Here is a 14,362-nt window from a genome sequence, read left to right as displayed (position 1 = left end):
GAATTTAATTCGTTGGGTGAGTGGAAGCCAGTGGAGGGATCGACAGAGAGGAGTAGCAGACACTGAGCGATTGTTGAGGTGGATGAGCCTGGCGGCAGCATTCATAATGGATTGAGGGGGGAGGAGCCTATGTAGAGGTAAGCCAATGAGAAGGGAATTGCAGTAGTGGAGGTGTGAGATGACCAGGGAGTGAACTAGGAGTTTTGTTGTGTCTTTGGTTAGAAAGGGGCGTATTTTGGAGATGTTGCAGAGGCTGAGGCGGCAAGATTTGGACATCGATTGGATGTGGGGTTTGAAGGAGAGTTCAGAGTCCAGGACAACACCTAAGACCTTGGCATGTGGGGATGGGCTGATGCCATCGATATTGACAGAAAAATCAGGGGAAGGGGCACGGGGTGGAGGAAAAATTATTAGCTCGGTTTTGGATGGATTGAGTTTGAGGAAGTGGTGAGACATCCAGACTGATATATCTGATAGTAAATTAGTGAAACGTGAGGAGACTGAGGGAGAGAGCTGAGGAGTGGATAGATAGATTTGGGTATCGTCAGCATAGAGATGGTATTGGAAGCCGTGGGAGGCTATCAGCTAACCCAGAGAGGAGGTGTAGATTGAAAATAGGAGGGGTCCAAGAACAGAGCCTTGGGGGACCCCAACAGAGAAGGGAAGAGGAGAGGAGGAAGTATAATTGTACGTAACGCTAAAGGTGCGGTTGGATAAGTAGGAAGATAACCAGTGAAGAGTACAGTCACGGAGAACAAAGGCATGGAATTTTTTGAGGAGGAGGGGATGGTCAACCGTATCAAAGGCAGCAGAAAGGTCTAGAAGTAGGAGTAGAGAATAGTGTCCATTGGTTTTGGCCGTTAGTAGATCGTTTGTCAGTTTTAGGAGAGCAGTTTCAGTGGAGTGTTGAGGCCGAAATCCAGACTGAAGGGGATCGAGGAGGCTATTCTCGGCAAGGTGGTTGCACAGTCGGTTGTAGACTAGACGTTCGAGGAGTTTGGATGAAAAGGGGAGCAAGGAAATAGAACGTAGGTTGTTCAGATCGGTTGGGTTCAGTGATGGCTTTTTAAGTATGGGGCTGACTAGTGCATGTTTTAGAGAGTTGGGGAAGATGCAAGAAGAGAGGAAGAGTTTGAAGATGTGGGTTAGAGAGTGTAGAATAGGGCCAGAAGGTGAACGTAGCATTTGCGAGGGAACAGGAAGTCCTACAAGAAGCTCTTCATTTACAGAGGTGACATGAGCAGCTTACAAAAGGGCACAACCTGCAGCCTTATCCAAAGAACATCAAATAATGATTGGCACAGTAATAAAGTTATAAATAATAATTATAAAACTTTGGTACTTACATGTGATCCTAGAGAAAGAATACCAGGGCTGTTTGGCTGCAGTTGGTGGCTCTTTCTTCTTCATACTGTCATGGAAATCTTTTAACATTTGTGGCTGGAATATTACCATCGTCACATGTTGGACAGTCACGGCTGATTTGGATTTGACAAAATCCACCACAGCATCTAGAATTGCATCAGCCACTGCTGCAGAAGACACACCACCGGCACCTAGACAAAGAGAGTGAGAGAAGAGCAGAGAATGACCAAGAGGGCACATTATGGAGGACATCCCCATCCTCCTCACCATTGTTCCACAAACAGTTCAAAGTGGTTTATCCATTTAGCTATCATATCGATATTCTTTGCTGATGAGTTTTTGAACTCTCCTTCTGCTAGTCTGAGGTAATGTTCTTTACCTCAGCTTCATATTGAAAATACTGACCATTTGAACCTTCACATATTGACAACTTTCAATTCTTTCTAATTTTTTCTTTCCCATATGTCCTCCAGACTGTACAAATTAGGTTCCTGCAGTGTCCCTCCACCGATATGTTTTATTCCTTCAGCTTTCACCATTTATGTTGTCCATCTCTGGACTTGTTTTGTCTTTTTTAAGTTAGGCCTCCAGAACTAGACACAGTATTCTAAATGAGGTCTAGCCAAAGTTCTATATAAGGGAATCAGGACCTCCTTCCTCCAGCTAGTGGTTCCCCAAGTGCTAACTAAAGATTAGAGATTGCCCGAACGACCCCCTGTTCGGTTCGTGGCAGAACTTCAGAACTTTCGAATAGTGTTGAGCGAACACGGACTGTATTATTCGTGTTCGTACCGAATAATTGGATTTTTTTTACCCGAACACGGACACGGACACTTAACTGTATATTCGGGTAAAAATCCGTGTTCGGTCGTTTTATTTCCGGGTTTTGCATGCTTTGGCGCTCTTTTCATGGCGGGCTTTCAACAGCCAATCAACAAGCGTTTAACTGGTGTGCCTTAAGCCATCCCAGCCATGCCTGCAAATGTATCAGTAGCTGTGATTGGCCGTCTGAAGCATGTGACCAAGTCTTTATAAGTTCGAGGCAGCGCCGCAGCAGCGTCATTCTGCTGCTTAGATCAGGGACAGAGCACACATCAACGTGCTGGCTGCTGATTAGGGAAAGACAGGCAGGAAAAAACCATTTGTGTCCGGATAGAATTGAGGGACAGGTCGGAGTGTTTAGGCAGGGCGAGTTGTAGGCATTTTAGGGATAGAGTCTGCTGAATTTTAGGGAAAGGGTGTTCTACAAACTACAATCGATATTGCTGTGTGGGGTGGGGTCTGCACTTAGTCCTGATCTACGATCTCTTCTCAATCCTGTTAGGGATAGAGTCTGCTGAATTTTAGGGAAAGTGTGTTCTACAAACTACAATCGATATTGCTGTGTGGTGTGGGATAGGAGATAGGCAGGTGTCAGTGATCCACATCCATTTTTCTGTGTGTGGGCTGCAGTGAACACAATCTTTTTGGGGTGCAGTGAACAAAATCCTTTTGGGGTGCAGTGAACACAATCTTTGTGGGGTGCAGTGAACACAATCTTTGTGGGGTGCAGTGAACAATCTTTGTGGGGTACAGTGAACACAATCTTTTTGGGGTGCAGTGAACACAATCTTTTTGGGGTGCAGTGAACAAAATCCTTTTGGGGTGCAGTGAACACAATCTTTGTGGGGTGCAGTGAACACAATCTTTGTGGGGTGCAGTGAACAATCTTTGTGGGGTACAGTGAACACAATCTTTGTGGGGTGCAGTGAACAAAATCCATTTAGGTGCAGTGAACACAATCTTTTTGGGGTGCAGTGAACACAATCTTTTTGGGGTGCAGTGAACAAAATCCTTTTGGGGTGCAGTGAACACAATCTTTGTGGGGTGCAGTGAACAAAATCATTTTGGGGTGCAGTGAACACAATCTTTGTGGGGTGCAGTGAACACAATCTTTTTGGGGTGCAGTGAACACAATCTTTGTGGGGTGCAGTGAACAAAATCATTTTGGGGTTCAGTCAACACAATCTTTGTGGGGTGCAGTGAACAAAATCCTTTTGGGGTGCAGTGAACACAATCTTTGTGGGGTACAGTGAACACAATCTTTGTGGGGTGCAGTGAACAAAATCCTTTGTGGGGTGCAGTGAACACAATCTTTGTGGGGTGCAGTGAACAATCTTTGTGGGGTACAGTGAACACAATCTTTGTGGGGTGCAGTGAACAAAATCCTTTTGGGGTGCAGTGAACACAATCCTTTTGGGGTGCAGTGAACACAATCTTTGTGGGGTGCAGTGAACAAAATCATTTTGGGGTGCAGTGAACACAATCTTTGTGGGGTGCAGTGAACAAAATCCTTTTGGGGTGCAGTGAACACAATCTTTGTGGGGTGCAGTGAACACAATCTTTTTGGGGTGCAGTGAACAAAATCCTTTTGGGGTGCAGTGAACACAATCTTTTTGGGGTGCAGTGAACAATCTTTGTGGGGTGCAGTGAACACAATCTTTGTGGGGTGCAGTGAACAAAATCATTTTGGGGTGCAGTGAACACAATCTTTGTGGGGTGCAGTGAACAAAATCCTTTTGGGGTGCAGTGAACACAATCTTTGTGGGGTGCAGTGAACACAATCTTTGTGGGGTACAGTGAACACAATCTTTGTGGGGTGCAGTGAACAAAATCCTTTTGGGGTGCAGTGAACACAATCTTTGTGGGGTGCAGTGAACACAATCTTTGTGGGGTGCAGTGAACAAAATCCTTTGTGGGGTGCAGTGAACACAATCTTTGTGGGGTGCAGTGAACAATCTTTGTGGGGTACAGTGAACACAATCTTTGTGGGGTGCAGTGAACAAAATCCTTTTGGGGTGCAGTGAACACAATCTTTGTGGTGTACAGTGAACACAATCTTTGTGGGGTGCAGTGAACAAAATCATTTTGGGGTGCAGTGAACACAATCTTTGTGGGGTGCAGTGAACAAAATCCTTTTGGGGTGCAGTGAACACAATCTTTGTGGGGTGCAGTGAACACAATCTTTTTGGGGTGCAGTGAACAAAATCCTTTTGGGGTGCAGTGAACACAATCTTTTTGGGGTGCAGTGAACAATCTTTGTGGGGTGCAGTGAACACAATCTTTGTGGGGTGCAGTGAACAAAATCCTTTTGGGGTGCAGTGAACACAATCTTTGTGGGGTGCAGTGAACAAAATCATTTTGGGGTGCAGTGAACACAATCTTTGTGGGGTGCAGTGAACAAAATCCTTTTGGGGTGCAGTGAACACAATCTTTGTGGGGTACAGTGAACACAATCTTTGTGGGGTACAGTGAACAAAATCCTTTTGGGGTGCAGTGAACACAATCTTTTTGGGGTGCAGTGAACAAAATCCTTTTAGGGTGCAGTGAACACAATCTTTGTGGGGTACAGTGAACACAATTTTTTTGGGGTGCAGTGAACAAAATCCTTTTGGGGTGCAGTGAACACAATCTTTGTGGGGTACAGTGAACACAATCTCATACTTCTGAACATTTGAGGGTGCTGCCTGTTCCATACTCCTCATCCATCCTTTTAGGGGTAGAAACAATAGTAATTGGGGCCTAGTGTGGTGGTGTACGTGTGAGATACATACACTTTTTTTGATCATATTTCCTATTCCGCTATTCAATAAAAACCTTTGGGGAACAATTAAATTGCGGGATAGTCTGTGTCGGTACGTGTGAGATCCACCTTTCCAAATTTTTGAGGTTCATCTCATACTTCTGAAGATTTGAGGGTGCTGCCTGTTCCATACTCCTCCTACTCCTCATCCATCCTTTTAGGGGTACAAACAATAGTAATTGGGGGCCTAGTGTGGTGGTGTACGTGTGAGATACATACACTTTTTTTGATCATATTTCCTATTCCGCTATTCAATAAAAACCTTTGGGGATCAATTAAATTGCGGGATAGTCTGTGTCGGTACGTGTGAGATCCACCTTTCTAAGTTTTTGGGGTTCATCTCATACTTCTGAAGATTTGAGGGTGCTGCCTGTTCCATACTCCTCCTCCTACTCCTCATCCATCCTTTTAGGGGTACAAACAATAGTATTTGGGGCCTAGTGTGGTTGTGTACGTGTGAGATACATACACTTTTTTTTTGATCATATTTTCTATTCCGCTATTTAATTAAAACCTTTGGGTATAAACAATTAAATTGCGTGATAGTCTGTGTCGGTACGTGTGAGATACACCTTTCCAATTTTTGGGGCGCATCTCATACTGCCGAGGTTTTGAGGGTGCTTCAGTCTGCCTCCTGCCTGCTCCTCCTACTCCTCTTCCTCATCCTGCCTTTAGGGTACAAAAAATTGTAATCGGCGGGGCCTAGTCTGTGTTTGTACGTGTGAGATACACCGTATTATAAAATTTTTCCTATTCCGCTATTCAATATACACCCTTTTGGAGTGTAAAAAATTAAATTACGGCATAGTCTGTATCGGTACGTGTGAGATACACCTTTTAAATTAGTTTGACGCATCTCCTTCCCCCGCCAAGGATTGCAGGGCGCTTTCAGTTTGCCTCCTGTTCCCAACTCCTCCTACTCCTCTTCCTCATCCTCCCTTTAGGGTAGAAAAAATTTTAATCGGGCCTAGTCTGTGTTTGTACGTGTGAGATACACAGTTTTTTATCCTATTCCGCTATTCAATATACACCCTTTTGGTGTAAAAAACATTAAATTGCAGCATAGTTTGCATATTTGACTGTGAGATACACCCGTGCGATACTGTTGTTGTTTTGTTCCGCTATTCAATAAACACCTTTCTAGGGCAAGATCTTAAATTACAGAAATATGAGGAGACCGTCAAATAAGGGCTGTGGCCTGGGTCGTGGTGCTGCTGGTAGAGCTCCTGTTGCAAGGAGAGGACGTGGTCGATCTGTGCCAGCTACACGCACAAGTGAAACACCTTCCTCAAGTGTGAGTAGGCGACAGAACCTGCATCAGTATTTGGTAGGGCATCATGCGGCTCTAGACGTGATGAGGCCTGAAGAAGTACAGGCGATAGTAGATTGGGTTGCTGACAGTGCCTCCGGTTCCTTCACATTGTCTCCCACCCAGTCTACTGCAGAAAGGTCACAGTTGGCACCTGCAGCCAATGTCCAACCGTCTTTCACCACACCCCCTTGGAAATCAGGCAAGCAGTCTGAGCCCCAATCCATACAGCAGTCTCTTCTTCTTTTTGAGGACTCTGTCAGCAGGGTTTCCCAGGGCCATCCACCTAGCCCTGCCCCAGAAGTTGAAGAGATTGAGTGCAGCGATGCCCAACCACTTATTTCTCAAGATGAGTACATGCAAGGATCATCGCAGCACGTCTCCGATGATGACGAAACGCAGGTGCCAACTGCTGCGGCGTTCAGCATTGTGGAGACCGACAAGGAGGGCAGGGGTGAAGACTGGGTGGAAGATGATGTGGAGGACGATGAGGTCCTCGACCCCACATGGAATGAACGTCATGCAGGTGACCTGAGTAGTTTGGAGGAAGAGGCGGTGGTCGCACAGAGCCACCAGCACAGCAGAAGAGGGAGCAGGGTGCAGAAGCGGAGCGGCCGTGCCCTAGACACTACGCCTGCTACTGCCCAACGCAGCAAGGGAACGAGCGCACCAAAGTCAGCTCAAAGGAGTTCTCTAGCGTGGAAGTTCTTTAGAAAATGTGCTGATGACAGGACACGAGTGGTTTGCACCCTGTGCAATCAGAGCCTGAAGCGAGGCATAAACCTTCTCAACCTGAGCACAACCTGCATGATCAGGCATCTAAGTGCAAAGCACGAGCTGCAGTGGAGTACACACCTTCAAAACCAAGAAACGTCTCTGGCTCATCCTGCTTCCTCTTCTGCTGCAGTCTCGGCCACTCCAGCCACATCTGTAGTCATACCGGCACCTGCCACCCCGCAAACAGACGATCTGTCAGCAACACCACCACCTGGGTCACCAACAACCATCTTCACAATGTCCCGTGGAAGCGTTCAGCTTTCCATCTCCCAAACACTTGAGAGGAAGTACCCCCCTACCCACCCGCGATCCCTGGCCCTGAATGCCAGCATTTCACAATTATTGGCCTTTGAAATGCTGTCATTCCGTCTGGTGGAGACGCAGTTTTAAAAAGCTTATGTCGGTGGCTGTCCCACAGTATGTCGTGCCCAGCCGCCACTACTTTTCCAGGCAAGCCATTCCTTCCCTGCACAACCAAGTGGGGGAAAAAATCAGGTGTGCACTGCGCAACGCCATCTGTGCCAAGGTCCACCTAACTACTGATACGTGGACCAGTAAGCACGGTCAGGGGCGTTATATCTCCCTAACGGCACACTGGGTAAATGTAGTGGCGGATGGGCCTGAGGCGGATAGCAATTTGGCGCACGTCCTTCCACCACCGAGGATTGCAGGGCGCTTCAGTTTGCCTCCTGTTCCTAACTCATCCTACTCCGCTACCTCATCCTCTACCGCCTCCTCATCCGGACAGCGTAACACCTTCACCACCAACTTCAGCACAGCCAGGGGTAAATTACAGCAGGCAGTTTTACAACTTGCCTGTTTGGGGGACAAACCACATACCGCGCAGGAGTTGTGGAGGAGCATGGAACAGCAGACAAATGAGTGGTTGCTGCCAGCGAGCCTCAAGCCCGGCCTGGTGGTGTGCGATAATGGGCGAAATCTCATAGCAGCTCTGGGCCTAGCCGGTTTGACGCACATCCCTTGCCTGGCACATGTGCTGAATTTGGTGGTGCAGAGGTTCCTTAAAAACTACCCCGATATGTCAGAGCTGCTGCAGAAAGTGCGGGCCGTCTGTGCGCACTTTCGGCGTTCTCACCCTGCTGCTGCTCGCCTGTCAGCGCTGCAGCGTAACTTCGGCCTTCCCGCTCACCGCCTCATATGTGACGTGCCCACAAGGTGGAACTCCACCTTGCACATGCTGCAAAGACTGTGCGAGCAGCAGCAGGCCATAGTGGAGTTTCAGCTGCAGCACGCACGCGTGAGTCGCTCTGCGGAACAGCACCACTTCACCACCAATAACTGGGCCTCCATGCGAGACCTGTGTGCCTTGTTGCGCTGTTTTGAGTACTCCACCAACATGGCCAGTGGCTATGACGCTGTTCTCAGCTTAACTATCCCACTTCTATGCCTCCTTGAAAAAACAATTCGGGCGATGATGGAAGAGGATGTGGCACAGGATGAGGAGGAGGAGGAGGAGGAGGATGAAGAGGTAACATTTCCAAGGCTTTCAGGGCAGTCATTCGCAAGGGGCTCCGAGGGTGGGTTCCTGCACACACAAACGCCAGGGACACAATTGTCCAGCAGGGGCACAGTTCTGGAGGATGAGGAGGAGGAGGAGCTGGAGGAGGAGATGGAACCATGTTCACAGCAGGGTGGCACCCAAGCCAGCTCATGGCCATCACCGGTGCATGGCTGGGGGGATACAGAGGACACGGACGATACACCTCCCACAGAGGACAGCCTTTCGTTGCCTCTGGGCAGCCTGGCACACATGAGCGATTACATGCTGCAGTGTCTCCACAACGACCGCCGAGTTGCCCACATTCTAACTTGTGCTGATTACTGGGTGGCCACGCTGCTGGATCTCCGTTACAAGGACAACGTACCGTCCTTAATTCACTCACTGGAGCGCGATCGCAAGATGCGCGAGTACAAGCGCACGCTGGTAGACGCCATGCTGCTGGCATTCCCATCTGACAGCGGGGCCACAGTAAAAAGCACAAGGCAGAGGAGGAGGTCGCCAACGCAACCAGGGCACCGCCAGCACCTCAGAAGGCAGGGTTAGCATGGCCGAAATGTGGAAAAGCTTTGTCAGCACGCCACAACAAACAGCAGCACCAGCAGCTCAGATGGAACGTCTTAGCAGGAGGCAGCATTTTACCAACATGGTGGAGCAGTATGTGTGCACACGCCTAGACGTACTGAATGAGGGGTCTGCCCCCTTCAACTTCTGGGCCTCCAAGTTGGGCACATGGCCTGAGCTTGCCCTTTACGCCTTGGAGGTGCTGGCGTGCCCTGCAGCCAGTGTATTATCTGAACGGGTATTTAGCACGGCTGGGGGCGTTATAACAGACAAGCGCAGCCGCCTGTCCAGAGACAATGTGGACAAGCTCACGTTCATTAAAATGAACCAGGCACCGGGACTTTTCCGTACCTTGTGCAGAATAGCAATGGATACCGACCTTACCCACCCATTGTTCCATTTTTGCTCTTTCTCACTCTTTTGGGGTGTACCCTCATTTAAAATTTGTGAAAAGAAGCAGTGTTGGCTACCTCGTCCTCCTCCTCAGGGCCAGATTAACGTACGGGCTATTGGAGCTGCAGCTCCAGGCCCCTACCTTTTATATAGGCCCCGGGTTGGCCATATTCACTGTTACCGCTCTTCTGTCACTTGTAAACACAGAAGTCTGGCTTCTATGCTCGCTTCCCCAGGCAGCACCCTCAGAACCTCCCCACACAGCGCGAAGGCCGGACAAGGAGGGACAGTTGCCGATGCATGGATGTGTTTATGGGCTTCATAGACAGCATCCCATGTTGAATTAGGCATGCATGGCTGCACCCTTCCTCCTCTGGGTGCATGCCAAGGCACGGCCCTTAAGGCCCTTCAAAATCCTCAGCACCAAGCCCATGATGCTCTTAATCCGGCCCTGGTCCTCCTCCACCACCGCTTCCACCTACACCGCCCATAGGTGTGCGCAGCCTATTGCATTAGGGTGTGCACCCCAAAGTTTAAATACACATGCATGTGTTTGCCTACATGTACATGGCCCCGATACATTACTCTCCCTGCTGGCAAAGTGAAATAGAGCAGAGCAGGTCCGAGGGAGATCTTTCCCATCTCCTCACTGGCAAACAGAGCGTGTGCCCTAGGTGATTAGGGTGTGCCCAGGTACACCCGGCACACCCTGTGCGCACGCCTATGACACCGCCACATCCACCACCACCTCAACCTCCCTCCTACTCCATATGGGCCTCGTCCTTCAGAGATGAAGAACATTGTTTTATTTTTCTGGGTTTTTTTTTTGTTGTTTTAAGTTATTTCCCTATCCACATTTGTTTGCAGAGCACTTGCCATGCTCTTAACAACGTTTTGCTGCCATTTGCAGCACTCTAGCCCTTTCCTTTGGTGTTTTAGAGCCATTTTAGTGCCTGAAAGTTCGGGCCCTATTGACTTCAATGGGGTTCGGTGTCCGGGAAAAGTTCGGTAAAAGTCCGGGACACGGACCCGGACTTTTTTTTAAAGTTCGGCCGAACCCGTCGAACACGGACATCTAGGTGTCCGCTCAACCCTACTTTCGAACATTCCACCCCAATGAAGTCTATGAGACCCAAACTGAAAAAATCAAAAGTACCCATTTTGAAGGCTTATATACAAGTAATTGGGCATACATATGGCCCAACAACCTTCCCCCAACAACCGCTTTCCCATTGGTCAATTTCACAGTACCTGCAGTTCCCCATAAGGTCCTCTCCAGCCATGCAAATGAGGGCTCGAAAATGAGTCAGCAGTGATTGGTCAGATAGCTTGACCAGAAGGGCTGCCAGGTGCAAGGCGACAGAAGCCCCAGGGGGCAATCAATGTACACAATAGTCAGACACAGAACAATGGTTGCTTAACGAGCCCTCAATACACATTACTCTGAGTGTCAATACATCTCTTAGCAGACAGCAGGCAAGTTCATTAGCACACCCGACAATAGGTGAATGGAGAGCCACCTCAGACAGTCCGTCTCCTCAGAACTTCCTGGAATGACCATATTAGGAGTGCATTTCCTGTGCATTACAGTTTACAGGAATAAGGTTTAGCTTCCAGGATAGAGGCAAGACTCCATTAGCCACATGGTTAAAGAAACACAAAAAGACACACAAATGCATAACTCCCAGGCTACTGAACAGAACCCCCACATTCAACCCATCCCCAGATAGCCTGGATCTGGGCGCTCAACATCCAGACCATTTTTCAGTGTTCACCACCCTCCTGGTCACCCTGCATCCATAACAGATGCAGGGTGATTTAAACATAAGAGAGCCCCATAAGGCTGGGCATGGTGCCCCCCAACCTCTCTAAAGGAATTTGGGGTCCACAACCCCCATGCCCAAAGTGACTTTCGTCACATACACCAACATACCGAAATATACTGTGTTAAATGTGCACTAACGCACTGCAAAATACTGCAGTTAACGTGCATCTATGCACTGAAATATACTGCGTTAAACGTGTAGTAACACACATAAATATACTGCGTTAAACGTGTAGTAACACACATAAATATACTGCGTTAAACGTGTAGTAACACACTGAAATATACTGCGTTAAACGTGTAGTAACACACTGAAATATACTGCGTTAAACTCTCACTAACGCACTGTAATATACTGTGTTAAACGTGCGCGAACGCACTAAAATGTACGATGTTAAACGTGCAGTAACACACTGAATTATACTGCGTTAAACATGCACTAACGCACTGAAATATACTGCATTAAACGTGCAGTAAAGCACTGAAATATATGCAGGAAACCTGCCCTGACAAAATAAACTGACACTTAAGTAAAATGAATGATCACACTACACTCACACTGACTGAATTATTACTAGATTTATACTAAACTGACACTACAGTAAAAATAAATGGTCATAGAAACATAACATAGAATGTGTCGGCAGATAAGAACCATTTGGCCCATCTAGTCTGCCCAATATATCTGAATCCTATGAATAGTCCCTGGCTCTATCTTATATGAAGGATAGCCTTATGCCTATCCCATGCATGCTTAAACTCCTTCACTGTATTTGCAGCTACCACTTCTGCAGGAAGGTTATTCCATGCATCCACACTACACTCACGCTGCACTATCACTAGATTCACACTAAACTGATATTCTACACTGACAATAGAATCAGAATAGCACACTATAGCACACTAACTCTCTAGTAGCACTGAACAGAGCCCTGTTCTATCTCTCTTCACGCCGATATCATACTGCAAATGGCAGCTATTGAAATGTTTTATAGTGTGGGGTGGGACTAAGAGCAATGAGCCACGATTGGATACAGTCATCATTACTTTCTCCAATCATGGCTCTGAGAGTGCTCTGTGCCCTGATTGGGCAAATCTTTCATTGCTTCAGCCAATCAGGGCTTCCAATGCACTGTGCAGTGGTGCAGTGCATTGTGTTAATTTGGGGGGGGCGAACAAACGGTCGAACGCCCCAGCAATTCTGGTGTTCGTCAAATGGGTGAACAGCCAATGTTCTGCCTGAACTCATGCTCAGGCTGAATGGTTTGCCCAACTCTACTAAAGATAGAGGAATTGGGACCTCATTGCTCCTACTGGTGTTACCTCTAGTGATAATTAAAGATCTCTATAGAGGAATTAGGACCTCCTTCCTCCTTCATATGATTCCTCTAGTGATATAAGGATCTTTATAGAGCAATCAGAACCTCCTCCCTCCTGCTAGTGACCCCTCTAATGATATAAAGATCTATATAGAGGAATCAGGACCTCCTTCCTCCTGCTGGTGACCCCTCTAATGATATAAAGATCTATATAGAGGAATCAGGACCTCCTGCTGTTGACCCCTCTAGTGATATAAAGATCTATATAGAGGAATCAGGACGAACTCCTTCCTCCTGCTGGTGACCCCTTTAGTGATATGAAGATCTATATAGAGGAATCAGGACCTCCTTGCTCCTGCTGGTGACCCCTCTAGTGATATAAAGATCTATATAGAGGAATCGGGACCTCCTTGCTCCTGCTGGTGACCCCTCTAGTGATATAAAGATCTATATAGAGGAATCAGGACCTCCTTCCTCCTGCTGGGGACCCCTCTAGTGATATAAAGATCTATATAGAGGGATGGCGACCTCCTTCCTCCTGCTGGTGACCCCTCTAATGATCTAAAGATCTATATAAAGGAATCAGGACCTCCTTCCTCCTGCTGGTGATCCCTCTAGTGATATAAAGATCTATATAGAGGAACCCGAGAGTCTCTCACCTGTCCCCATGGCTGGAAACGCCACTGTGGTTGCTTGTTGTCTCTCACACATGTGCAGGACATTTGTTACGCACTTCCCTATTAAATCTGGTTTAGTTTGGCCGGCGACATGTATTATATTCTTACAACAGAGGTTTCCTCCTTGTGTGACCACGTACCCATTGTTGGGTTGGGTTCCTGGGGAAAAAAAAAAGAAGGGAAATATGTGAGCAATGATGTAGGAGCTCATTTTTGCACATGGGGAGGAGGTCAACTGGAGAAAATCACATAAATAAAGAAAGGAAGCTCAAAAGCTGGGGTCATAAAACTGTATCTCAACTGCTGTAGTAGATTCAAATGATTCCAGGAGTGTGCTGGAATAACTGGACGCACAGCAGGGTGGAAGTCTCTAATGAGCTCCGGGGGAGCTAGGCAACCTTGTGCAGTGGTAAGTCCAGGCAGAGGGTCAAGCAGTGGTATCAGCAGGGAGCATTGGTAGTTCCAAAAAACTATTAGATGGGCACCTTAAAGACCACACCATACAGGGGTATACAATGTACAACATACAGGGGTATACAATGTACAACATATAGGGGTATACAATGTACAACATACAGGGGTATAAAATGTACAACATACAGGGGTATACAATGTACAACATACAGGGGTATACAATGTACAACATACAGGGGTATACAATGTACAACATACAGGGGGTACACAATGTACAATATACAGGGGTATACAATGTACAACATACAGGGGTTTACAATGTACAACATACAGGGGGTATACAATGTACAACATACAGGGGTATACAATGTACAACATACAGGGGTATACAATGTACAATATACAGGGGTATACAATGTACAACATACAGGGGTATACAATGTACAACATACAGGGGTATACAATGTACAACATACAGGGGGTATACAATGTACAACATACAGGGGTATACAATGTACAACATACAGGGGTATACAATGCACAACATACAGGGGGTATACAATGTACAACATATAGGG

General features: G+C 47.2%; 2 protein-coding genes across 4 annotated transcripts in view; both read right to left on the bottom strand.

Annotated features, from left to right (window-relative positions):
• LOC309557592 (protein mono-ADP-ribosyltransferase PARP14-like) overlaps window positions 1-14,362 on the bottom strand; it is a 247,325-nt gene that overhangs the window by 34,242 nt on the left and 198,721 nt on the right. The gene's annotated exons all lie outside the window — the stretch shown is intronic.
• Window positions 1,224-14,362, bottom strand: part of LOC309557743 (protein mono-ADP-ribosyltransferase PARP14-like) — a gene marked incomplete at its 3' end in the record, with an annotated part of 53,742 nt that continues 40,603 nt past the window's right edge. Inside the window, exons 9-11 of the mRNA XM_082260514.1 lie at window positions 13,353-13,529; window positions 1,370-1,556; window positions 1,224-1,269 (exon numbers count right to left, since the gene is read on the bottom strand). Of these exons, the coding sequence (XP_082116640.1) occupies window positions 1,224-1,269; window positions 1,370-1,556; window positions 13,353-13,529 (410 nt within the window). The remainder of the gene's footprint in view (window positions 1,270-1,369; window positions 1,557-13,352; window positions 13,530-14,362) is intronic.

The sequence above is a fragment of the Pelophylax lessonae genome (assembly GCF_965119305.1).
Source record: "Pelophylax lessonae genome assembly, chromosome: 6".
Classification (NCBI taxonomy): domain Eukaryota; kingdom Metazoa; phylum Chordata; class Amphibia; order Anura; family Ranidae; genus Pelophylax; species Pelophylax lessonae.
Note: the sequence above shows the minus strand (reverse complement) of the source record. Positions and strands in the feature narration are given on the sequence as shown.